The sequence below is a fragment of the Cucurbita pepo genome, chromosome 20 (assembly GCF_057944985.1).
Source record: "Cucurbita pepo subsp. pepo isolate OVF chromosome 20, ASM5794498v1, whole genome shotgun sequence".
In the NCBI taxonomy this organism is placed as follows: Eukaryota; Viridiplantae; Streptophyta; class Magnoliopsida; order Cucurbitales; family Cucurbitaceae; genus Cucurbita; species Cucurbita pepo.
The window spans coordinates 2,348,766-2,374,679 of record NC_141817.1 but is presented as its reverse complement, the minus strand read 5'-3'; the positions used below and the strand labels follow the sequence as shown (position 1 = coordinate 2,374,679).

Here is a 25,914-nt window from a genome sequence, read left to right as displayed (position 1 = left end):
ATATGTATAATAATCTAGAAATTGTAATAGAAAAGAAAAAGGGAGGTCTGTGGTGATTTTAAAATCTTTTATACTAAGTAATCTAGTATCCTTATGCACGAAGATAATCAATTCGGTCATTGTGGTCGGACTCTATTATGGATTTCTGACCACATTCTCTATAGGGCTCTCTTATCTCTTCCTTCTCCGAGCTCAGATTATGGAAGAAGGAACCGAGAAGAAAGTATCATCAAGCTTATTCCTACTCCTAAATGGAATGTAAGGACGTAGGGATAACATAATATCTACTTAAATACGCTCGGATGACCCCTTCTCATAATTAGAATGTAGCCCTATTTCGGTCGGGCCCGATATAGAATGAACTTATAATCGAATCTACTCGATCATCAGATTATAGAATATAAGTGCTCATTCAAGACTTACTCGAACTATTACTCAACCGAAAAGAAATTTTGTTTGACTTACTCGAACTATTACTCAAGAAATTTTACTCGAACTATGATTTGAAAAAATGTCTGAATACAAGAAGTTTGTTATCAAGATTCAGCAAAATAGTCTCCAAATCCAAATATTTAAACATCAATGAACTCATAAAATAAGATGAGTCTTTTTCAAATTTATCAATGAATTCAAAAAAAAAAAAAATTAGAAAAAATAAAAACAATATCCTAAAATTTATAATATCCTAAAATTTCTTAGAATAATTATCCCAAAATTTCTTAAATAATATAAAGTCTAATTTCCTTATTTTTCTCAATTTTCACAACCATACCCATTCCACCCATCCAAAACCGCTAATTCATACACCGGAATACCACTTTCCTCATTCTATACTTCTCCTTATTCCTTTCCTTTGCTTCCGCAGTCAAGTTAGGGTTGTGGAAGGGTTCGTTGGTTAATACGTTCAAATTTGTCGGAGATGGGAGCGGAGGCGATAGAAAAGAGGTGGGATACGTGGGAAGAGCTTCTAGTAGGTGCCGTATTCCGGCACAGTACTGGCGATTGGAACCTAGTCGCGGCGGAGCTCCGGACGAGGATTGTTCCTCCGTAAGCCTGCACGCGCCATCTAATTTTTAAGTTTTAAAAAAAAAATCAAATTAAAAAAATCAATTTATACTCGAGTCTAAATATTAAATTAAATAAATTAAATTTATATTTGGTAAAAGTTTTATTATGAAAAAATATATTAGATAACTCTAAATTGATTTACTTACCATTTTTTTTTAAAAAATAGATATAATTATTAGTGTAATTTTTTTTAAAATCTTATTTATTTTCCTAATACTCGATAAAACTTACCATTTTTTTTAAATAGATATAATTATTAGTGTCGTTTTGCATTCAAATTAAAAAAAAAAAAAATAGATAACTCTAAATTTATTTTTCATTATAAAAAAAAAAAAACAAAGTTAATTATTAGTGTAATTGTTTTGCATTCAATTTTTTTTTTAAAAAAACAAAGTTTGGTATTCAAATTTAAAATATACTTTTTTTAAAAAAAACATAATTGGCATCTTATTTATTTTCCAATACTCGATAAAACTTACCATTTAAAAAAAATTAGATAACCCTAAATTGATTTTTCAATATTAAAAAAAACCAAAGTTAATTATGAGTGTAATTACCAAATTTAAAATATAATTTATTAATCCAAGGAGTCGTTATAATTATTAGTGTAATTTCAATTAAAAAAAAAACAATATAATTTATTAATTCAAGGAGTGTTATAATTATTAGTGTAATTGTTTTGCATTCAAATTTAATTTAAAATCACTTCCACGGTCCCTATGAACAGGGAACTACTGTGATGGTTACGAATCACAACTCTCTACAATGGTGTCTACTTTGAGCATAAGCTCTCATGGTTTTGCTTTGGGCTTCCCAAAAGGCTTCGTACCAAAAGAGATAATATTCCTTACTTATAAACCCAGATCTTCCACTAAATTAATCAACGTGGGACTCACTTTCAATAATTCTCAAGAGTGATGCCTTTTCTATGACTATACTCGTAAAAAAGAAAGAAAAGCTATGATACAGAGAATCAAATCTTGTAACCAATCATATTGTACTTAGCTTAGAAGAACGAGCACTATATATTTCCACTCAAAATCATTTACTCACAAATATACGAAAATTTTCAAATTTGATTTCCATTTTTTTTTTTGGTATATCAAAATTTATTATTATTTAATTATTTCTATAGATAACAAAAATTGTGTAAATGTATTTTCAAAATCAATAAAAGAAATGAGATTACACGTTAAATATTTTCTTCTTTTGAAAAAAAAAAAATCAGCCAACGTCATCTGGTGTGATCACGTGCATAATAACAAGATACCAATTAAAAATGTACGGCTACGATTTCCGCACAGTGTCCAGGTCCATGATTCGCATACGTGGCAGAATTGTTGCCTAATCACGTAACCCACCCACGTGGCTGGTATACGAGGTTACACGATATTATTAATATTATCTCAATTAAATAAATTTAATAATAACATTTTAAAAATTTTTGGTAAGTGGGCTTTTGCGTTATTATAATTATTATTTATTAATTTTGAAGGCACATGAAAGTCATCATGGCGGCGGTGCTGTAAAGGGTCGGTTTTAGTGTATTTACAAATAAGTTAATTAATTATAATAATTATCACCGACAGTATCTTTGTTAAATTAATAATTAATCGTGTAATTAATTCCATACTTTGTGGTTTATTTTCTAATCATGTTGGATTTAGTCGTGGAATATTATATTTATATACGATGGTCCGATGGGCTCTGATGTCACGATAATAATAATAATAAAATTAAAATATAATATTTAAATAATTATAATAATATTGCTTTTGACGGTACTTCCGGAAGTCGAGGATTCGGTGTCCAGCTGTCATTTCTTGGTTGGCTGATAAAGTTTTTCTACTTTTTCTTTATTCCATGGGATAAATTATTTTTGGTATATTCTGTTTATTTCAAGACAATTTTCTCTCTTACGCAAAGTGTTTTTATGATTTATTATTTTCTTTTCTTTTTATATTTATTTGAAATGGTTTTTTTTAATGGGTAAAAATTACCACACTTATTTGATTTCATGGTCTAATTTATTTATTTTAATTTATATTATAATTAATGTTGGTTGAATTTGATATTGAATTTAAAACAAAATAAGTAATTTGAGAATTTGATTAAATGAATATATAAAATGCAAAGGTATAGACGAAAATAAAAGGTTTCTGATTAAACAAAATATTTTAATAAATAGAAAGATTAAAATATACGATAGGAAAAAGTTTTGTCTAATTCTTATATTAGATATAATGATCCATTTTTAGAAGAGTTTTGATTTTTGAAACGAGCTTACGTTTGATTATAAATGTTAAATGCTTTTAATAAATATTAGAATATGGAAGCAGTGAAGTAGATGGTGTATTAATGAAATTAGATCAACTAATTTAATTAAAATTTTGAAGTAATCAAAATAGAGAAAACAATATAATAAACTAAGATTGAGGTTTAATTAAAGCATAATTGAGAGAAGAAAGTGTGGGAATATGAAGAAAAAGACGCAAAATTCAACAAGTTGGTAAAGGGAAATATTTAAAATTGAAAAAAAAAAAAAAAACAAATATGATAAGGAATAATATAATGAAAGTGAGATTGAGAGTGGAGGGAAAAGTGGGTGACAATTAATTGATGGGTAGGTAAATTTTAGATTAAATTACCATAAATATTTATAAAAAAAACTAAAATTAAAATTTTGAATGGGATTTTAAATGGAAACTAGTGTGAAGATGATATGATCCAGCAATAATCGATGTCAATCCTTTGAAATCTAGATTGGATATCTAAGAGTGAAGATTATCCAAATTCATGTTTTGCATTTACTTGGATGGTCTGGGTTTGATTCAGAAGTGGTATGGATTGGAATGAAAGGGGTAATATTGAAAGCAAATATAGATGGGTGGTAAATTTGGTTACCAAATTGGGTTTTTGAAATGGGATGAGATAAAGAAGAGGGGAAAGTGGTGGCGATGGTGAGGTTGCACAGGCAGTGTATGTGATGTGTTGTGGTGTGGAATGACATGCAGAGAAGAGTTAAAGGTGCAAAATGGGAAAGTGTCTTCTTCCCTTGAAACGTGCCGCATCCTACTATTTCGTTCTTCTTCTCTCCACATTTCTTTTTTTCGTCTTTTCTCTCTCTCTCTCTCTCTTGCTCTGTTGCCCTGTCGTTTTTATTTGTTGCTCATCCCATCACTTTCTCTCCTCCCCCTTTTCATGTTTTCTGTGATTCATCACTGTTTTTGATCCATTGGGGGAGGGGACCCTTTGTTGGGTCTAGCCAAGGATTTCTGTTCTTTATATTTGACGCTTCAACTGGAGTTCTACAGCTCTCTGTGACTGCCGAATCTCGGAGGTGAGTTTTTAATCTCTTGGGTATTTTGTATGTGAATCCACTCTGGAAAGATCTGGACCCGGCGGGCATTTTTTGGATTAGGGGTCCCCTTGCATTGTGCGCTCTTTTCTGATTCCATTCTGAATGGAGCACTACTTAAGGATCCAAAGTTTAGGTCTCTAATGGGGACTTCAAGCTTAATCTTTACGTTTTCTTGAGTTTGCTTCCTCTTTCATTTTTTTTCCCCTCAATAACGTTAGAATCGGATCTTGTGGAAATTATCGAATGATTTTGTTCATATCTTTAAGCTGAAGTGTTACTTCGCTCCTCCAAAATGAGTCTGGAAATACGGTAGAGCTATTTTCTTCTCTGTGTTCTTCTTCTAGATTTTCTTTTTCCTATGTTTGCTGAATCTCTGACTAGCTTCTCGTCATCTATCTGGGATAGTTGACAATTCGTGGAAAATGGGAGAAATCGCAAGATTCATACGAGTCTGCTACTGTTCCCCTTTCTTAATCCTTATAGATTAGCATCTTAAATGAACTGTGTGTATTATCATAAGATGTAGAATTTTCGTTCTCTGATGCTGCTTATGATTTCGTATGGGAATATATTGCTGGGATCCCCAATGTTTTTTGCTTGCTCGTTTCTATACTCGGACTGTCACTGAATGCATATGAAGTGGATAAGGGAGGTGCAAGCTTCTCATGCTTTGTTTCAATGAAAGTTTATCCAGAATTCTTTTTTCCATATATCTTACTTATGAAATGTTTTGCCACTTGAACTGTAAAACTCATCAAATTTTAGACTCTTCTCGCTGAACCAACAGAGGGAGACAAAGGGGAGAGGAAGATAAAAGATAATAAAAGTGATATTTCTGCTAAGCAAATGTCATTGAAGAAGAAATTCAGAACCTTATGTGTATTGGGATTATTTTTGCTTGGAGTACTGATGATGGGGTTTTATATTCTTTATGTGTAGTTACAGGGGCCTGTATGTAATCAAGATAGGAGGTTTTGCTGCCTATGAAGCCATCAAAATCATGGGGCATGCTGATCAGAAAAAAGAGTCTATTTTCTGATGGGGTAGGTTTACTGGAATTATGATTTGAACTTTTCAAATAAGATGTGCCCTTTTGCCTATGCAGTGTTTGATTTTCTTGAAGTTTCTTACGCATACGATGGTTGTGCAGGGAAAATGCCACTTCAGAATGAAGCAGCTACAATTTATGGCTGTTATTTGTATTGTAATGCTGTTCATTGTGTACAGAACTACAAATTACCAATATCAACAGACAAAGGTAAGTTTGTTTGGGACATCGGAAATCTGATATTTCTTTAGATATTTTAGTAATATATCCCAGGTGCTTTCTAATATCTTCAACTTCAAGTAAATATTTGTGAGATCTTGCCTCGTGTACACCCCCTTCGGGGCTCAGTCTCCTCGCTGACACATCGCCCGTTGTCTAACTCTGATACCAATTGTAATGGCTCAAGCCAACCGCTAGCAGATATTGTCCTCGCTTTTCCTTTCTGACTTCCCCTCAAGGTTTTTAAAACATGTCTATTAGGGAGAGATTTTCACACCTTATAAAGAATGTTTCGTTCTTCTTTCCAACCGATGTGGGATCTCACAATATTTTTATACACTTCATCCCCTGCTAAAATTTCACCTTTAAGGTTCTCATCGGTAGGGAATAGATCATACATGTGCACAAATCCAGTTTCGTCTTTTAGCTGAAGCTGTAATTTATGTTTTTTTTTTTTTACCTACAGATTGAAACAACCTTGCAACCCTTTGACAACACAAGAGTAAGTTTTTTGTCATTCCTGCTCATGTTTGACCATATTGGTTCCCTCCCTGCCTTCTGTTCCTGGGTTGAAACTACAATTCTCGTGATGATCTAAAATATTTAAATTTTATTCAGTAGTCAATATACTCTGTTGATTCCTCTACTTGCTTGAACAAGGAGCCTTGTAAATGAATGATCACCATCTAAACAAATTCTTTTAAATTTCCCATTAGCTCCTCGGAGAGGAGTATCAAAACTTGGATGGCTTGCCACATGGCATAGTAGAAGCTAGATCCGATTTGGAGTTGAGACCTCTCTGGGAAACTAGCAATTCAAGGTTACAGGTCGGTTTCTATCGCTATTTTGTTTCTTAAGGCTTATACTTGGATGTGTGCTTGTAGTTATCAGTTGATGCTTACCTTGATACTGCTAGGACTTCATTAAGGCCTTTTTTAGCGTTGCTAAAAGATTTAATAATTACTTCTGTTGACATGCTTGGGGTATAAATTTCAGGCTGAGGATTACAGCAACCGCAATTTACTTGCAATTCCAGTTGGCATCAAACAAAAGGACAACGTTGATTCTATTGTGCAAAAAGTATGATCTTGTTATCATTTAACATTAACCATATTTATTGGGATTACTCTATATCTAAGTTCATACATTTCAGTTTCTTCCAGAGAATTTCACAATTATTCTCTTCCATTATGACGGCAATGTGGATGGATGGTGGGATCTTGATTGGAGTAATGACGCGATACATATAGCTGCGCGAAACCAAACCAAGTGGTATGTTTGTCTATCTGCATTTTTCCCTTCTATTTTTTTTCCCACTCTCTTGCTAGGGGTTCTCCAATCATACATGGACTTAGAATGGCTGCTGTTTGGTTTAAATGGTTTCTTGTCTTTTGTCATTCTCTTCAGGTGGTATGCAAAACGATTTTTGCAACCGGCAGTTGTGTACATTTATGATTACATATTTCTTTGGGATGAAGATTTGGGGGTCGAACATTTTAGCCCGAGAAGGTACAAAAATAAGCTCGTTCATCTTTTAAAGAAGTCATCAATACTCTCCTTGTTATTTGAATTCGTTCTCTGGGTTGTAGTCGCTGAAGCGTTAATGTTACGTTCCAAGTTTACATGGATTAAAAAACAAAAATGAAGAGTTAGAGTTGGGTCAATATTAATGTTCTATTCTTATTTCCAAGCTTGACCTATAACAGCTCAAGCCTATCGTTAGTAGATATTGTCTTTTTTGGGTTTTCCCTTTCGAACTTCCCTTCAAAGTTTTTAAAACGTGTCAGCTAGGGAGAGGTTCCACACCCTTGTGAAGAATGCTTTGTTCCCCTCTCCAACCAATATGGAACTCCCTTCAAGGCCAGCGAACTTCCCTTTCGAACTTCCCTTCAAGGCCAGCGTCCTCGCTGGGACTCGTTCCCCTCTCTAATCAATGTGGGATCTCACAATCCACCCCTCCGGGGCCCAACGTGCTCGTTGACACACCATCCGGTGTCTGGCTCTGATACCATTTGTAACAGCCCAAGTCCACCGCTAGCATATATTGTCCTCTTTGGGTTTTTCCTTTCGGGCTTCCCTTCAAGGTTTCTGCTAGGGAGAGATTTCTACACCCTTATAAAGAATGTTTCGTTCTCCTCTCCAACTAATATGAGATCTCACATGACCTTTCTCAAGGCATATAACAATGTCTATCTATTACTTATTAGCATTCTTACTTTTAGGAATCTCCCCGGAACTAATTAACTTCCGAGGCATTCAAGAGGCCTGGTCTCTTCTCATTCTACTTGGCACTTTCCTAGCTTTCCCCAATGTAGTGCTGTTCCTTTACCTACCGAGTACACACAACTATTTACAACCGCATAACCTTGCTTGATGCTTCTTATATATATATATATAAAATAATAATAATAATATAAAAAAAAAAAAAAAGACATAACATTACTAGACATTGCTATTTGTCTCAGTCTCTCACATTAGGAAGAAATATCTCATTTTTCATCTAAAAACTTTATAAATTTCAGATACCTGGAAATCGCAAAGTCTGAAGGACTGGAAATATCTCAGCCTGCATTGGATCCAAATTCGACTGATATACACCATAGAATTACCATTCGTGCACGAACAAAGAAGATACACAGGTAAAACAGATATTTTAGCTGTACTTCATGAAACACTACTTAATCCACGTCAATTGTTTATCTAACATTTAGTAGTCCATGCAGAAGGGTTTATGATCTCAGAGGTAGTACGAAATGTACAGATAAAAGTGAGGGGCCACCTTGCACTGGGTAAGTGATTGTGTGGATGCACTTAATCTTCTCACAAATGCTATTTGTTTCATCTATTATGATATAACATATTACATTCCTTTTTTACTGTATTTAAACAAATATTCTGGTGCATTAAGCAAAAACAATCCAAGTTTGTGATGTTAATCAAATTAAAACAAGAAATTTATCAAATACAATGACAGGCATGAGTTTTGTCTCTGTTCGCTATCCGTATGGGCAAATGAACTAACTTCTAAAATATTACTATTCTAGATTTGTAGAAGGTATGGCCCCTGTATTCTCGAGATCAGCCTGGTATTGTGCTTGGCATCTTATACAGGTAGTTCTCCTAATCTAATTCACCATTTGAGAGCTACACCTTCTCTCTCTTCCTTCCACACACACCCTCATTTCATTTTAACACGTTATTTCTTTCGTCCAGAATGATCTTGTTCATGGATGGGGAATGGATATGAAACTTGGCTATTGTGCACAGGTAAGGCTTCCATATATTCATCATTTCTTATGTAATAGCTAACCTCACAACCCGATACAAACCTTTATCAGCTCATTGTTTCCAACTGGCATCAGAATGTTCTATCCTAGTTTCAAAATTACATGTGCTGATGGTAACTTGGATATCAGAATTGAAAATTTATAAGCAAAGGAAAGAACCAAACTCTGCCCTTTACTGATAATGAAGGCCCTTCTCTACTGGAAGACTATACAAGCTTTTCCTGTTGTTTCACTGAGAAGGCTGACACTGCTTAAAATGAACAACTAGGGGACTTAAGAAACTGCCATCTCCTTTATCATTTCATCTTTCATTTTGAAATGTGCTTAAGTAACTTGTTCTGCAGGGTGATCGCACCAAGAAGGTGGGAGTAATTGATAGTCAGTATATTGTTCACAAAGGCATACAGACTTTGGGTGGAGGTGGAAGCAAGGTAATTTGCATTGCTCACTTTAATTTCCGTTGTATGATTTGTGTAGTCTGTGTCACATCATTGGTGTTCTCGATGTGCTTAATTTCACTCTTCCGCCATTAAATTTTCCTCTTCATTTTACAGTCTAGGCCTTCTTTGAAAGCTGCAGAGTTTGCAAAGGTAACCATTGAAAATTTCTTTATGTCCGTGATGCTTGTCTATTGAAATCTTATTTAAATCTCGTACTTTTTTTTTTGTTTGACTCAGAAACCTAGCCTGCCACCAGCTGATGTTCGAACAGAGGTTAGACTTTTCGCCCGTCACTTATCAGAACCAAGATTACCTTCTCATTTCCAGTTCCAATACATACACAATCACTTTTTTATCACATATAATCGCTTATTTCGCAATGGGGTTGGTTGCATTGTGTGCTGACCATATTGATCTTTATTTGTTCGAACTTGAACTCATTTAGTGTTGATGCTTGATATGAACTTGAGCAGATAAGGAGGCAATCGACATGGGAACTTCAAATCTTCAAAAATCGATGGAACAAAGCGGTAGCAGAGGACAAGAGTTGGGTCGATCCATTTAAAAAAAAAATCATTGAAAAATTGACCAAAGATGAAGAAGGAACATGAAAATGCGGCCGGCATTGGTATTCAACAAGCAAGGATCCTATCTGAGCTTGATCTGGATCAGGGTTGTACTTCCTTTCAACACATGTTATCATTGTCATACTGCAATTGTTGTGGTAGTCCATCCTATTTTTTTCATTATTGAGCGTTCAGTTTTGCCCCCACAGATGGGTTTCCTTTTGTATGTAAACTGTGTAGCTTCCCCCCCCCCCAGAGCAGAAGGAAGAAAGTGAGTGAGGAGAAGAAAATAAGGAAAAGAAAGATCAATATGTAACTACTGGTATAGTTGTAGTACTGATCATACCTTATGTACTTGGAAGAGAATATCACTAAATCCTTGGGAAACTGTAAGCGAATCCGTCCAACTGGTCTGTTTTTTATATGATATATACACAATCAAATGGCTTTGTTCTTATGAGTATTATTTTTCATATCAATATTGACTGAGTTTGCTGTTTGAGGTTATTGTTTGAAACTAACACTTGAGCAGGAAGAGGCTGCAAAAGAGAGTATAAGGCTTCCTCCAGACTAAAGATTTAAGCAGGGTTTTTACAAGAAATACAAGCTTGTACTGAATAATAAGAAAGTTTCTGTGGAACTCACATGTCCCAAAAGTTGCAGTTGAAACCAAACTTTGCTTCTTCTTCTTCTTCTTCCCCCTGTTACCATACAAGAAGCCATAATATCATAGGCAAGAGGAGTTCCAGCTTGCGTCGACTGCTCTGATTATTTTGTCATGAAGGTTGGCTCCAGCGCAAGCGATGACTCCTCGGTCGAGGCCTTCCAAATACATACCTTTTGAGAAGTTGAGTGGACGGCCTCTTGCATCTGTGACTACACCACCAGCTTCTTGTATGATAACCACACCGGCTGCATGATCCCATATCTTCTCCTTGTAACCAGCCCTTGCAAACTTCATGAAGATTTCAGCATCACCACGAGCTATGGCTGCATATTTCACCATGCTGTACACTCTCAATGGTTGGTTCCTACACTCAAAACACGACATGTTATCGTTTTCTTTTAGCTTAACTCAGACCCCTTGAAATGCCTAAACAGAATAGAAAATCATATGTACCTAAGTCCAACGCTATGAGCAAGCCCTGCAGTAAATGAATGGCTTGAATTTGCTTTCTCAACTGGTTCACAGAATGTAGCCAATGCTGGATCATCAATGGAGGATACTTGAATTGGTATAGCAGAGTTAGGCCATACCAATTTCTTAGTTTCATGAACCAGTGGTTGCATCCAAGCCTCACCGCTACCTTTCTGGGCATAAATCACACAACCTTTGTCCCAAGAATCTGATGTTGCAGCTGATAATTTGGTTATGATTCTATGGTAGCGAGGATGGTAACATAGCCATTCCTTTCTCATTGGGTAATTAGGACACCCCAGAACCCCCAGCACCACTTCTCCATCTTCTATCAATGCTAGAGCTATAGCATATTGATCCCCACGTATAAACCCCAAGGTGCCATCCACAGGGTCAAGTGTCCAAAATTTTCCAGTTGAACCGCCGGAAGAGTTGCATCGGCTGATGGCTTCGAGCACCTCGGAAGAACAGAGGGTTCCTTCTGGATTTTCCAATCCAAAACGATGTGCCTCACAAAGACACTCATTTACAGTTTCCACAACAGCTTTCAACAATCGGTCTGCCCCAGGCTTGGAAAGAGTCTGAACATCCTCCTCAGCAACAATTGATACATTTTTACTTCCAAAAGATTTTGACAGAATCCAGCTGATAATTGCCTGAACGCTCCAATCTGTTCGAGAAAAAATTCCAATACTAGAACGCTATATATGTCTACCAACAAAAAGGATGAACGCAACGCAATAGACAATCGAAACCCATTTCTTAAATGGATGAGTAAAGCACAAAGAAGAGAAAACAATGAAATTACCAGCTACAGTAACAGGGGAATTGTCATCCTTGGCTTGAATTTGGGCATTGTTCTTAAGCAAGTTGCTCTGAACTCTTTGACAAAGAAAGCAAGCCATCTGAACAGCTCCGACGGCGACTTTAAGTTCTTGAGAAAGTGATTCCGACCCAGAAACCAAAGGACCGACCCTTTTCTGGTCTTCCATTATGGACGAAGATGAAGAAACAGACGAATAGGTTCGATTAGGGGAAGAAGTATGGATGTGGGTGGAAGGGAAGAAGAAGGAACATTTAAAACCTGCATAGTTGGGTAAGGAAGTACTGCTCCTTCCGCTCAAACCGAACCCATGTGGAAGTTTAGCAGCCAAATTTGCAGTATATAAGGGCATAATAGCAGTGGATTGTAGAGATTGGTGACGTTTCAAGTTGGAAGGGGGAGGAATTGAAAAAAGAGGGGAAAACGCAAAGGAAAAGGACGGATTGAAGGAGACGGTAAGATGAGTTTAATGGGTTAGGTACTTATAGTTTCATACTTCACCTCTTTAATGGCTAATATTGCAGTGCTTTACTGGAAGAACAGAGAAATTTCCGACGAATTAGTGTGATCCGTTGCCATGAACGCTCAATTGGAAACACACAACCCACCTTCAACATGCAACTCTTACATCATGCTTACCCTAATAATTTTTTCTTTTTTCTTAATTGAATTGAAGCGAAAAAAACAAATTTTGCAACAGAATTTCCATATGAATTATGGATTAAGAATTGTTTCACACCGGATTCTACCTCAGTCGAAGAAAGAAATGAAACATTCATTAGAGGCGTTCCCACAATTCACTCGTTAGTGACCTAGTTGGTAGATATAGTCTACTAAAAAGAGTTTTTCACATTCTTGTAATAAACGTTTAATTCTTCTCTTTCACTCATGTGAGATTTTCGTCCCTCTCCAACTCATGTGGGATCTTACACGAAACCTCTATTTTTTTTTTTTTTAATATTTGCTAGTGTTAGTTTAGTCTCTTTACTGTCTAATTATTATGGCGTTGAGTTCAAAAAAAAAAAAAAAAAAAAAAAAAACTATTATATATTATCTGTAATTTATGTTACCCACCAAATTTGTTGTAACGTGTTTATATTACAAACCAAAATCGAGAGTGCTCGTCATATATCGAAGAATTTTTTCACGGTAATTAAATGAGCTTCACATGACTTGTTTATAATCTGAGCAACAACACCAATAGAACAAGAGATGTAATTAAACTACCAACAAGTAGTCGAAAAAGATCGATTTTGACGTGTATGATCAATAATCAAAAGAACCAATAAACTCGTTGAATGAATATACATGTCATAATGTGAACCCACGAAATTTAAGATATTAATCAATCTTATCATCATACAACGTCTTCTCAGAACATCACACATAAATTAAAATTCGTAAAAACAAAACTATAAAGTTGTTCAATAAAAATGTCACGATTCAACCCTCCATAAAGATATTCATTAAATAATAGTGAAGATAGAAAAAAAAAATTAAGTGTATATAATAAAGATTATACCGCATAAATTCGCGGTTCTAATAAAAACAAAATAAAGAATAAATACTGATTTCTTTTTTTGGAAAGAGATATTTTTTTAAAATTTAAAATAAAAAAAAAATAAAAAATTGTTATCCTTGAATATAATAAGTGGATGGAAATGCCCATCACTCAATCTTTTCGAAATATCTTTTATAAAATTCCTTCCTTAAATAAAAAAATAACTCGATGAAATATCTTTGAATACTCAACTAATATAAATTAAAATGATTGGATTAATATATTTATGAGTTATTTTTTATTATTATAAATGTCTTATAAGGTACTTAATAGAATTAATTAATAAAAAGATGAGTCATGATGAGCTCAAAATGGTATGCTTTAACCCTTTTTAGCTTATGTTATGATTACATCCGAAGAACATCACTCCCTTCTTTTCATGGGGTTATATTTATCCTAAAGTTCATTACGTATTTTTATAAAGGAATATACAGATTGAAACAACAAAGAACTCGAGAGATCCCAGCGATACATCATAATTTACACTAACTCCAGCAACGATTAGATCGAAGTAATCGACAAAGTTCTCCCCGAAACAACCTTCCTTTCACTTTCTTTATTGAAATTAAATAAATAAAGGCTTCCAGTACTCGAAAGAATATTTATATAATTTTTTAAATTAAGTGGATATAGTAATGATTTGATTAAACTATATATTATGTACATTAAACTATTTAAACTAAAAGTTATGAAAATTATGAATAAATCGCTATGGTCAAACTATGTGAACTATTACAAATATTGGCTAATATTAAAATGCGTTGTCAAAATAATCAAATTGAGGAGCCGAATCCTCCTTTAGGGTTTTCAGAAAAAACCCGGTTCAAAAGCATGGCCAACCGGACCCCACCTTTAGCCAATCGTTCCATTACAATTGGCAACCTTGAATCGAAGTAATCCTCTGCCGACATAAAACGACATTAATTAGGGTTTTCATTTTTTTTTAATAAAAAACTAATTTTTGTTTAAAAGTTTCTTAAAATTGATTAATGATATTATTTACTTGTTAATTACATACCTGACAAAGTCATGCCAGCTTCAACTCCTTCGTATGCCCACGTGCAGGCTAATTTTATACTCTCCTCAGCCCAACTAATTTCACACACAAAAATTAATAATAATAAGCATCCTTAAAATAAGTAAATAAATAAAAAAACATACTTGTTTATGCATGAATTAACATTAACACAACGCTCCCATGTCGGAACATCATCGCTCCAAATTCCCTGTCAAAATTGAAACTTTATATTAAATAAGTAATAATAATAATAACTTATAAACTTATTTTAGGGTAATTAATGGAAAATAATTGTATTAATTACATGGGTTAAATTCCTCTGTAGGTCTTCTAGGAGGAGGCCTGTGTCCTTGTCGTAGTAATCTGCCAGGGCTGTAACAATAATTTCCCTATCCCATACCTGCATCCCTCCAATTTTCTTTTATTATTATTATTATTATTATTATTATTATTATTATTAAATAACAAAAATTACTTTTTATTTTTTTTTTAAAAAAAAATTAACTGGAAATTCGACAAGAATTACTTGTAATTAATATGTGTTTAGGTCTTACATGGTGCAGGTTGGACTTGTGGCGGTACCACCGTAACTCTATGGTGTTCCCTCCCTCATCGCTCGTGAATCCCACGTGCAGTGGCTGAAAATTAATAAATTAAAAAATTAATTAACATTAACATAATTAATTAAAATTAACATTTTCTTTTTCAATAACTTTACCTGATGAATATCCCCAACGAAGTGCGATAAAAACAGTAACGCTTCCGTCAAGTTATCTGCAAAAACCAATAAAGAAAGAAACCGCCGTCTTTAAATATATTCTCGGACCCGGGTCGGGGTCGGGGTCGGGTCGGGTCTGGGTGACTTACTTTTAGCGTCGGGGCCTTGTTTTGGGAAGGCAGTGAGTTGAGTGGTGAAATTCCGAATGGCACCGGCGACGCACATGTTGAGCTGGGCGGCAGTGTTATGGCAATCCCCTGAAGAAAACGCAGCGTTTTAATTGAGTAATGGGAAGAAGAAGATTTTTGGTTTTACAGGAAAAGGAGAAGGAGGAGGGAGATACTTTTGTAGAGGAAAGAACAGGCATTGTCCGGCGTGTTGATGTAGTGAAGGGGACTGGTCCACCGGTATTTAGACCAGCGTCGGATTTGGTCAGCCCATACACACATCGCCGAGAGATTCCCGCCGGCGCTTTCAGGTAGCAGAGCTTGAACTGCCTCTGTTGCCTCTGGATTCAGGAGCTCCTGGGCAATTTGACATGTTAGGACATGGCCTTCTTTGCTCCATCCTTGAGCACTAGGCAGGAGAAGGAAGGTAAAACAGAGCAAAACCAGAAATCTAAAGAGCCACATTTTTGTTCCAGATCAATGGCGAACGGAAAGTTGGGCTATAAATATAAATATATGCAGATAAAGACACGCAGGTGTATTGTATTGTAATTGTATAATTGTATAATTGTTATTATTATAAGAGGTGTTGTTTGAGTGCAAGCAATTGGGTTGAAATATTGGCTCATTTTTAAAGCACCACAAGCCTGTGACGCCAAGCAAGTTGGGGGAATTTTATTAAGCCCTCAAACAGATGCTCACTGGTTTTGCTTTATCTTTAAGAGTTGTTCATTGGATTACGGTCGAACTCGATCATACTCAAAATCTGAGTTTAATCTTGACTTAGAAGGATATGCTTAGCATATACAAGTCAAGTCCAACGTTGTTTGTTGGGAGTTGAGGGGAAGGAAAAGAGGCTCCTAACTAAGATAGTTTGTCTCACCTTTCAAACAATTGAGAATAAAGTGGCGAACAACTGCGTAACGAGTGAGAATCTATCGAACTATTCGGACCAAATCCTGAATCAAGCAAAAAAGCGTTGTGTTGATGAGCCTGCATAGTATTAGGTCGTTGGTCAGGTAAAAGCTGACCAAATAATGATGCTTAGCTGATCCTTTCGGATGATCAGCCACACTGGGACTAAGACACAGCTGAGACTCCTACGAGGGGTTAGACAATGGGCAAAAGCTCGATCCAGCAATATCACGTGAGTGAAGAAGGGCAATGTCGTTTGTAAAGCTCTTTCATCGAGTGCACGATCATGGCAAGACTCTAGGAAGAAACCCTAACTAACTCCGTGCCAACGGTAAGACAAGGTGGGAGGGGAGGGGGCTGTTGGATGATGAAAGTCCCATGTCGACTAATTTAGGAAATGATCCTGGGTTTATAAATGAGGAATACTAACTCCATTAGTATGAAGCATTTTGGAGAAACCCAAAGCAAAACATGAGAGCTAGACAATATCATACCAGAGAGTCAGTGTTCTTCTATGGCACTCAAACAAGTTGAAATGAAGCATTAAGAATATTTTTTATAATTTAATTAATGATATCTACTTTTTGTTTTCAAAATTAAAAAAAAAAAAACATTTTTTAAATACTTTTAATTAATAAAAGTTTGATCTAGAATAAATGTGAAATTCATAGTAAAAAAATAATGGAAAAACAATCTCAATTTATATTAAAAATAATTAAATCCCTAAAACAAAATTGTGTGATACACCAAATTGTGCTGAAATTAGTCTGACAAAACTTCCATAAATTTTAATTGTTAAAAAAGTCAGATTAAAATTTTTGTATTAAAATTTACCATCACTTGCCAATCATGGTACCGCTGCTGAACAATTTCTGGGTCAATCTCCTTCGTCTTCCCCATTCTCTGTAATTTGATCGGCGCGCCACTCAGGGGCAACTTTCCGCTGTAAAGGAGCAGAACCAACTGCAACGAACCATTCCGATTCGAAGTGAGTAATCAAAACCTTTTATCTTATCTATTCATATTAACTACAACTTCGGCTAGATCGCAACGAATCTGAAAGTCTAGGCTAGTTCTCAGCTTCCGTTGGCCCCTCACCCCCAAAATCCCAAATACTGATCGCCGAAAGTGAAACCTTCCTGGATTTTGCGTAATTTCTTTAACTTTGCCCTGCAAATTGCTTTAAATTATCCATAAGCTCGAAACCGAGAATTTGCAGCTGTACGGTGTATATTCTCCCAGGGAATAAATTTGCGTTTCTATTTGTTTCTGCAGTTCAGATTGTTTATGTTGATAGCACATGTTGAGTTATTTTAAGAACGCAAATAGCCATAATTAGTAATTAGGTTGAACGGTATTTGTTATTGCTGATTCTAGGAACTGTTTTCCCAATATCATTTAGAAATCAAGTTAAAACGACCGTATATGGCATTTAGCTTAATATAAGTATATTGATTTTCCTATGTTCTTTTTGCAGATTCTTCCATAGGTTTTCTTTCTTCTGTGGAATAATGGATTTCGCCACTTTATCCACTTTGAATCCTGAACAGCTGACTGTATTAGGATCTGGATTCTGCGTGATGTTGACAATGCATTACACCGTGCAGTTATTATCTCAGCATCTCTTTTACTGGAAGAACCCTAAGGAGCAAAAGGCCATAGTTATTATTATATTAATGGCTCCCTTATATGCACTTGACTCATTTGTGGGTTTGCTACATATCAAGGGGAGCAAGGAATTCTTCATGTTCTTAGATTCTGTTAAGGAATGTTATGAAGCTCTGGTGAGTTTTTTCAACATGGTTTAATTTCACTTTGCCCTGTGCCTACTCAAGTTGAGTTAATAGTAATTGCCTCTTGCCTGTATGTGTGCTGAATGTCAGGTAATTGCTAAGTTCTTGGCTTTGATGTATAGCTATCTGAATATATCGATGAGCAACAATATTATTCCGGATGAAATCAAAGGAAGAGAAATTCATCATTCGTTTCCAATAACACTATTTCAGGTACAAAAATGGAATGTATTGAGTTGGACTAAGCAGTTATCACTGGGATCAATTGGATTCCGTTTTCCTTTCTATTGGGGCTTTAGGACATCGTACCACCGCTTTCTTCTTGATCTTTTCTATTCGTTCTTTCATATACCTTAACTTTTGTTTGTGATGAAAAACTTGCAGCCTAAAACTGTCCGTTTGGACCATCGGCATCTATTACTTCTCAAGCATTGGACATGGCAATTTGTTGTCATCCGCCCTGTTTGCTCTATTTTGATGATAACACTGCAACTATTGAGAATGTATCCTAGCTGGTTAAGATGGACGGTTACCATCATCCTTAACATTTCAGTTTCTCTGGCAATGTACTCTCTGGTTGTCTTCTACCATGTTTTCGCCAAGGAGCTTAAACCACACAATCCATTGGCCAAGTTCATGTGCATTAAAGGGATTGTATTCTTCTCCTATTGGCAGGTAAAACGGCTAATTCAGAGCTTTTGCCATGAATAAGCAAGCTTGCATATATATATATTTTTTTTAATCACTCCCCAAAACAAATAGTACTAAGTGCAAGATCCCACATCGATTGGAGAGGGGAACGAGTGCCACCGAAAATGCTGGCCCCCAAGGGGGGTGAATTGTGAGATCCTACATCGGTTGGAGAGGGGAACAAAACATTCTTTGTAAGAGTGTGGAAACCTCTCCCTAACAGACGCGTTTTAAAAACCTTGAGGGGAAGCCCGAAAGGGAAAGCCCAAAGAGGACAAAGAAGCTTTTTTTTTTTTTTTTTTTTTTGGCAAGTTTAGGACCAGGAAGGCATTGTTTGGAGTTCCAACTTTATTTTGAGCGCATGTTTCTGTCTGCCCTTTTGCCTATACCAGTTTTTTCCCCATGTATTTTTTACTTTTCCTTAAATTATGGGTGCTGAAGGTAATGTGCAACCAACTTATGTCAGATAACCCGTGGACAAAGATTTGTAACGAATTTTTAGCACTGATGCAAATTCACTCGAGTCAGTAGGATACAGAATTTTGTTATTTTCAGCAGAACCTAGTTTTTCCCAATAGTTTCATCCATTGTCGGTATATATACTTTTGGCATCTAATTGTTTTAATTTGTCTCTATTCTCTGAATTCCCACATGTATTGTTAAGGAATATGAACAATTTCCCGTCTTCTGTCCTTCATTGAATTCGTTTCCGTAATTATGTTACTGTTCATACTTCATATTGACATGCCATCCACTATTCAGGGTGTGGTGCTAGATATACTTGTTGCACTGGGCATTATTGGGTCAACCCACATCTGGTTAGACGTTGAGCAAGTCGAAGAGGCGTTCCAGAACGTGTTGATATGTTTAGAGATGATTGTGTTCTCTGTTTTTCAGCAGTATGCCTTCCATGTTGGACCTTACAGTGGAGAAGTTGAAAGAAAACTGAAAATGAAAAAGAACGATTAACGCTGGAAGTAGGTTTGATGAAAATCTTTGACAGAGAAATGAGTTGAAGTTAGTGTTTGATGAGTGTTCCATGTCTGAACGGTATTTATGAACCTTGTGGAAGATCTGTTCTTTGCTCACTTTCAGTCTGGTTGTCTTCAACAGAAGTTGAAAAATGTGTAATCAAGGAAGCAGAATCGAGACTAGACAATTCTTTTGTTGAATTCGTGGAAATGGCCTTTGAACCATCCGTGGCCACCGACGTAAGAAAGTCTAGTGGGTGTTAAGGATCACGATCCTCCACAATTGTAATATGGTATGATATTATCCACTTTGAGTCTAAACTCTCGTAACTTTATTTTTAGTTTTTCTATAAGAGCTCGTACAGATAGAGATAGTGTTAAATGGAGTCTACCCCTACCCCTAATCATCCAGAGGAATTAGTAAACTAAAACCTAAAATTAGGTCAGAGATGGGAAGAATTAATCTCAGCTGGCGGGGAATATACTCCCGTGGTACTGACACGGACACGCGTCAGTCAATGGAAGCATGGACGGTGGGTCAGTTACGGCGGCAGTGTAATAGAAATAACTAGCTGGACAGGACCATCTACTTTGACGTCCCAAAAATAATAATTATTAATTTTTTTAAAACTCTTTTAATAATTTCCACATTTCGCCATTCGTGCCAGTTTCGTCCCCGGATAATGCTCCCTCAATCTCATCCGACGTGTCGTCACTGTCCATCTTCGTTGACAATTTTACCGGCAACCGGGTTTATTGGGATTGTCGGTATGTTTTGTACTGCCATCTTTCAGCGGTTTGGTTAACAAACTATTTGTCCTTTTATTTCGATTTAAAGTGCTTTAATTAAATTTCCCACAAGCTTCCTACGTCACTCCACTGTCCTAATCCAATTACCTCTAGATTTATGGATAAAATTTATTATTACCACATATATTTTTCAATGTGAAAGAATGGACTTTGGGGTTTTTTTAAAAAAAAAAAGAATTATAATAGAGTCTTTAACAATTTTTTAAAAAATTACAACATCATTAACTTCAATAATATAATTACATTATAGACTTTTATAATAATATACGTGTCATTTTTTAAATATTTAAATTTATTACTTTGCTAACTACCTTCACTAACTGCCATACCCAATTTTTTTTTTTTTTTTTTCTATTTTTTCTTCCTCCACAACCATACACGAAGCTTCTTCCTCCTTTCATTCTCCTTTCACTGGAAACGAACTGATTTTGACCCATATTCTAATTTAAAGTTGTATTATTATATAATAACCAAATTTATATTTTCTTTTAATTTTTTTAAATATTAATTTACCTAATTACCAATTAACGTTAGCTTAATGAACAAGTAATTAAGTCAACCTGAAAGTCCAAACAGTTAATCCAAAATTAAAGTCGGTTGCTTCCATTTAAACGCGTAAAACATCAATTAACTTCATAAATTAAGTGATTAGATAAACATTTTTGGTGTCAAATCATTTTGATTTTAAAAAATGCCTTTATTTTGGACCCATCAATTTTGGAGCAGATTCCGACATATCCCGCTCGACCACAACATTTTCATAATAAATATACATGTAGTTTTCACTTTTTTTTTTTTTTCTCATTTATTATTTTAATGTTGTTACAATTAATGCATGTAGTTGAATTTTCAAAAGGAAAATATATATTTTCACACTGTTTCAATATACATATATTTAATTCCATTATAGTATTTTTAATATTTACTATGAATTTTTATTTTCATTATTTATATATGAAAAATCTTAAAGGGAAAATTTTAACCATTAAAATGTGTTAGAAATTTATTTATTGCGTCGTTAAATGGGGTCACAGAAATAGGTTAACATGGTTTTTTAAATATATTTATTAATTGTAAAGGTTTGAATAATGAATAATGAGATTGAACAATAACAGCAAAATTATTTGTTTAATCTAATCTTAATATTTCATTTAAGGTATGGTAGAAAGTGTTTTGTTATTATATATTAACAAGGCATTCCCTTTTAATTAATCAAAATTATTTGTTTAACCTAATCTGACCGATTGAGATGATCTCCAATACGTGTAAATTCATTAACATTTTAATATAAAAGTCAACATTCTTCGAGGTTGACTTGAATGGACTTAACTAATTAACATGGCCCACGTGTACTTTCTTTTTCCTTTTTCGGTGAATATTTTTAATTTTGATTAATTAAATCGTTGTATAATACACATTTTCAAATTTTAATGGTGAGTTTAGTTACTTAATTAAGTTAATTAGTAGGGAGATGGTCAAACATTTGGTCTTAAAAATAATTATTTTTCTATATCTACGCTTTTAGTTTTTTTTTTTTTTAAGAAAATTTATAAAATATGATTGAACATAGAATTAATCCAAATTAAATACACTTAACTTTTAAGTTTATAGAATCGAGTCAGTGGTAATAAAAGCATGTCTTATTGGTACGTGGAGATATTTTTCACTACTTCAAGGCAAGTAGGTAATATGTTCGTATTACAAGTGATGATCCTGAACTTTCCTATGCCGTTGTCGCCGGAACAATTTCTAATGGTTGCTTCTAGGTGGATTGTGGTGCTACCATTTCTTTAGGATACCTTTCGGCTTCAGCTAAAACTATTTCCGTTTCGTTTTTATAGATATTCAGGTTTGTACGGTAGCTCCACTTTGAATACGGAATGAACTTTGTTAGCTGAGTGGAGTTATAGTAGACAAATCTATAAAGGAAGGACAGTTGATCGCATTTGGCGCGAAAACCACATACCGGGAGTTCTTTACTCCCTCAAGACTTGCTTCTTATTTTGTTTTTCTTCCTTCATTCATCCCGTTTTATATCAATAGGGAGCTACGAGTAAGGTAGCTTCACTTTAGAAAGATAAGAAACTAACGGGTCATTTTTCCCTTGATCACTAACTCATGAGCCCAACTTTTACAACCCCTCATATGCAGCATATGAGCGGATCTTCACTAAAACCTGGCACTTTTTGGCAGATGGATAAAGCCCTTCACTTAGACATAAAAACAAAGAAAGCTGCATGAGAATATCGAGGTCAGCAGTTATTGGATTCAAATTTTAAATCTTGATTCGAATCCTATAAGACGTTGCTTTCTCGCATGCTACAGTGTACTAAATTCATGCATTTATTTATATCAAATGTTCCGGTCGAGAATGAATCTAATAATTAGAAAATATGGTGAATATAAGAATGATTAAATAAATCCATATAAATAAAATATATAAATACTTCCAAAGAGGTAAATCAAAAAAAAAAAAAAAAAAAAAGGAAAATTATGAATCTGACATCTTTAAAAAAGTTTTTATTTTTATTTTTAATAAAGAAGAAAGCTTATCCATTGAATGCATAGAATTGAATGAAGTCCGTGGTCGGCAGGGGAGGTCGTGTGCGGTGGCGGAAGCAGTGGCACATGTGTGATGGCGGAGGAAGGCCATGGCGGAACCGGTGGGCCACCGCTTCAGGATCCTGGAACAGCCACCGGGAGTAACGGTCAATTAAACGACCGTTGAGGATGGGGATATCTTTATGAATATACTAAAATAATAATAATATATATATATAAAAACAAAGGTGTTGGCTGAGGTTGTAAAATGGCTAAAATGGCAGTAAAGCGTAACTTTAAGACCAAGTTGTGGCTGCCCATCTGTAATTAATAATTCAAAAGATGGCCACCAAATTTGTTATCATAATTTCAAAGCTTTATTATATTCATTATTATTTTTTATTGAATAAATATGTTATTTATATTTATAACCTATGGTTTTATTATCAAGATTACTCTTATATATATGATGGGCATATAATTTATTTACTTTTTTTTTTTAATATTTGAAAACATATGGCTCCACGTTCATATTAATCTTTATGGATTTTAATGGTTCTTTAAATGAACAAATAAATAATTAAATATCTCTTTTTATGACACCATCACTTCAATGCTTCTCTTTATTTATTTTGTTTCCACTTCTTTAAATTCTGGGCCACCCTTAAACCGCTTGGATTATTCGACCCAATTCAACTCTCCACGTACTTTCTAGTTCTTCATTATCAGCCGTTCATCTTTCCCCAGCTCATTCCCAATGTCTAATCCAACGGTTCATATTCCGTTTCAAACCGTGTCCCTTCACTCCGTCTCTATATAAATGAATTGCGAACTGAACGATAAGCCCACACCACATCTGCACTTCAAATAAGGACACTCTGAGTCTTTTCATCTCCGACCGGCTACATCACCGGCGAAGTCTCAGATAACTACTACAAACAAGAAGGAAAAATGGCGTGGTTGCTCTCTTTGAAGGCTCTATTGATGTCGGCCGGAGTTGTTTCCTTGGCTCTGGCTCTGAAGGTCTCCGTTCCTTTGGTTGTTGAGTTTTCCGTTCTTTATGTGCCTCTGATTTGGAACTCCATGATTTCTTGCCTGAGGCCTCCTTACATTTACATTATCATCAACGGCATCATCATCTCCATCGTCGCCTCCTCTCGCTTCAACCAGAAGGAAGCCGACGCTTACGTTGAGATTCCTTCTGCAAATAAGGCTCCGGAGGATATCGGATACAGGGAGATTGTTTCGGATTTCACTACTGTAGAATCGCCGGCGGTTTACGAACAGAGAGATGAACTGATTGTTTCGGAAGTGAAGACTATCGATGCGATAGATTCGCCGATTGAAGAAGTAATTGTTCCGGAAGTGAAGGCGGTGATCTTGCCGAGAGAAGAAGTAATTGTTTCGGAAGCGATTAGCTCTGTTGAAGCTGAAGCAGAGGATGAGGACAAATTCATCATATCGGCCAATCCGATCTGGAATTCGCCGGAGAGGATGAGATTGCCAGAGAAACCACTCGTTTCTTCCAGATTCAGCCACCGTAAATCGGCGAAATCGAGTCCTGAAGGTAATGATTAATCGATTTCATTTCAATTTCATATCAATTTCATATCAATTTCGCACTTCTTTTAAAAACTGCAAGCAAGCATTAGGTTACCTAGTAATTAATTTGATAAACAGTGAGAATCAAACTCGAACAACTTTTTGGTCGGCGTCGGGGAGAAATAGCCGGCGCTGTAGTCAGTTTCTTTACGTCTCTTTTACGCTATGAAATAAATATCAACTTTGGCATGTCATAAATGAACAGAGACTGACTATAACCATACAGCTACCACTTGCGTTGTGCAATGTGAGCGTCGTTTTCACGCACAAATTTACAAACAATAAGAAAGGGCAAAAGGCCAAACACAGCCATAAGGATTGTTAGGTCCAAAATTTCTCATAACGGATAAACAATAAAATATTCTGATCGCTGATCTGTTTACCGGTGAAATCTGTTTCAGGCGGAAAGACGTTGGGAGTAATATCGAAGGCGAAACGGCACGAGACGCTAGAGAACACGTGGAAGGCGATAACGGAAGGCAGAGCAATGCCGTTGAGCAGGCACATGAGAAAGTGCGAGACGTGGGAGAATCACTACCGTCAGATGAGCGCCGGCGAGGTCGAGTCGTCAGCGGTGAAGAAATCGGAGACTTTCAAGGACCGGACGAATCAGGCATTGACGCCGGTGAATGCGTCTGCTCAGGCGATGAAGCTGAGGAAAGAGCCATCGATGAATCAGGACGATTTGAACCGGCGAGTGGAGGATTTCATAAGAAGGTTCAACGAGGAGATGAGGTTGCAGAGGGAGCAGTCGTTGAAGAAGTACTGGGAGATGGTGAACCATGGAGATAACTGAATTTACAGTCTCCTTTGGAAGCTTTTCTTCCTTTCTGGTAAATTTTGATTGGTCCAAATATACGAAATTAATTACTTTATTTTTATTTGTAAAAAAAAATTAAATCATAATTATAGAAGGTGTCCTATACTAGCTACTTAGGTTTGTATTAAGTTTTTTTTTTTTTTTTTTTTTTTTTTTTTTTTTTTTTTTTTTTTTTTTTTCTTTCCCTATAAAAAAAACAATGGGATTATTGGCGTTCATATATTACTTTTTTATTTTTATTTGTAAAAATAAAAATATTAAATTACAAAATTTAAAAATTAGATTAAATCTCATGATAAATAATAGTTATCATAAATAACTTTATTAAACCATACAAATTTTTTACTTTTTATGGTCT

At 35.3% G+C, this 25,914-nt stretch overlaps 5 protein-coding genes across 9 annotated transcripts; 3 read left to right on the top strand and 2 right to left on the bottom strand.

The window, feature by feature from the left end:
* The first annotated feature begins 3,809 nt into the window (after positions 1-3,809).
* LOC111782805 (uncharacterized) lies at positions 3,810-10,446 on the top strand. 4 transcript variants are annotated; one of them, XM_087120573.1, is made up of 17 exons: positions 3,810-4,408; positions 5,217-5,255; positions 5,369-5,472; positions 5,580-5,687; positions 6,163-6,198; positions 6,413-6,523; positions 6,693-6,776; positions 6,850-6,968; positions 7,104-7,205; positions 8,219-8,335; positions 8,420-8,485; positions 8,741-8,807; positions 8,910-8,963; positions 9,328-9,414; positions 9,538-9,573; positions 9,661-9,696; positions 9,897-10,446. In XM_087120573.1, exons 3-17 carry the CDS (start codon positions 5,413-5,415, stop codon positions 10,032-10,034), a joined length of 1,221 nt encoding a protein of 406 aa, XP_086976699.1. In that variant the 5' UTR covers positions 3,810-4,408; positions 5,217-5,255; positions 5,369-5,412; the 3' UTR covers positions 10,035-10,446. The 4 variants fall into 4 exon arrangements, with proteins under 4 accessions (XP_086976699.1, XP_023519373.1, XP_023519371.1 ...); XM_023663605.2 differs by lacking the exon at positions 5,217-5,255 and having other exon boundaries at positions 5,375-5,472; XM_023663603.2 differs by lacking the exon at positions 5,217-5,255 and having other exon boundaries at positions 3,811-4,408.
* Positions 10,437-12,557, bottom strand: LOC111782804 (3',5'-bisphosphate nucleotidase AHL). 2 transcript variants are annotated; one of them, XR_002813193.2, is made up of 4 exons: positions 11,936-12,557; positions 11,110-11,797; positions 10,635-11,020; positions 10,437-10,528 (listed from the first exon to the last, which is right to left on the bottom strand). XR_002813193.2 is itself a non-coding variant. In XM_023663602.2 (3 exons), the coding sequence occupies exons 1-3, from the start codon at positions 12,300-12,302 to the stop codon at positions 10,717-10,719; spliced, it is 1,359 nt and encodes a 452-aa protein (XP_023519370.1). In that variant the 5' UTR covers positions 12,303-12,556; the 3' UTR covers positions 10,538-10,716. The 2 variants fall into 2 exon arrangements, 1 of the variants encoding a protein (XP_023519370.1); XM_023663602.2 differs by lacking the exon at positions 10,437-10,528 and having other exon boundaries at positions 10,538-11,020; positions 11,936-12,556.
* A 1,541-nt stretch (positions 12,558-14,098) lies between these two features.
* On the bottom strand, positions 14,099-15,927 carry BFN1 (bifunctional nuclease i). Its single transcript, XM_023664211.2, has 8 exons — positions 15,591-15,927; positions 15,397-15,504; positions 15,248-15,303; positions 15,084-15,167; positions 14,834-14,929; positions 14,673-14,737; positions 14,530-14,603; positions 14,099-14,412 (listed from the first exon to the last, which is right to left on the bottom strand). The coding sequence occupies exons 1-8, from the start codon at positions 15,877-15,879 to the stop codon at positions 14,285-14,287; spliced, it is 900 nt and encodes a 299-aa protein (XP_023519979.2). The 5' UTR covers positions 15,880-15,927; the 3' UTR covers positions 14,099-14,284.
* Positions 15,928-17,152: 1,225 nt separating this feature from the next.
* On the top strand, positions 17,153-20,165 carry LOC111786739 (uncharacterized). Its single transcript, XM_087120393.1, has 5 exons — positions 17,153-17,317; positions 17,807-18,113; positions 18,213-18,335; positions 18,507-18,797; positions 19,575-20,165. Exons 2-5 carry the CDS (start codon positions 17,841-17,843, stop codon positions 19,779-19,781), a joined length of 894 nt encoding a protein of 297 aa, XP_086976519.1. The 5' UTR covers positions 17,153-17,317; positions 17,807-17,840; the 3' UTR covers positions 19,782-20,165.
* A 3,802-nt stretch (positions 20,166-23,967) lies between these two features.
* On the top strand, positions 23,968-25,636 carry LOC111782630 (uncharacterized). The gene is made up of 2 exons (XM_023663413.2): positions 23,968-24,701; positions 25,138-25,636. Exons 1-2 carry the CDS (start codon positions 24,086-24,088, stop codon positions 25,530-25,532), a joined length of 1,011 nt encoding a protein of 336 aa, XP_023519181.2. The 5' UTR covers positions 23,968-24,085; the 3' UTR covers positions 25,533-25,636.
* Positions 25,637-25,914: the final 278 nt, after the last annotated feature.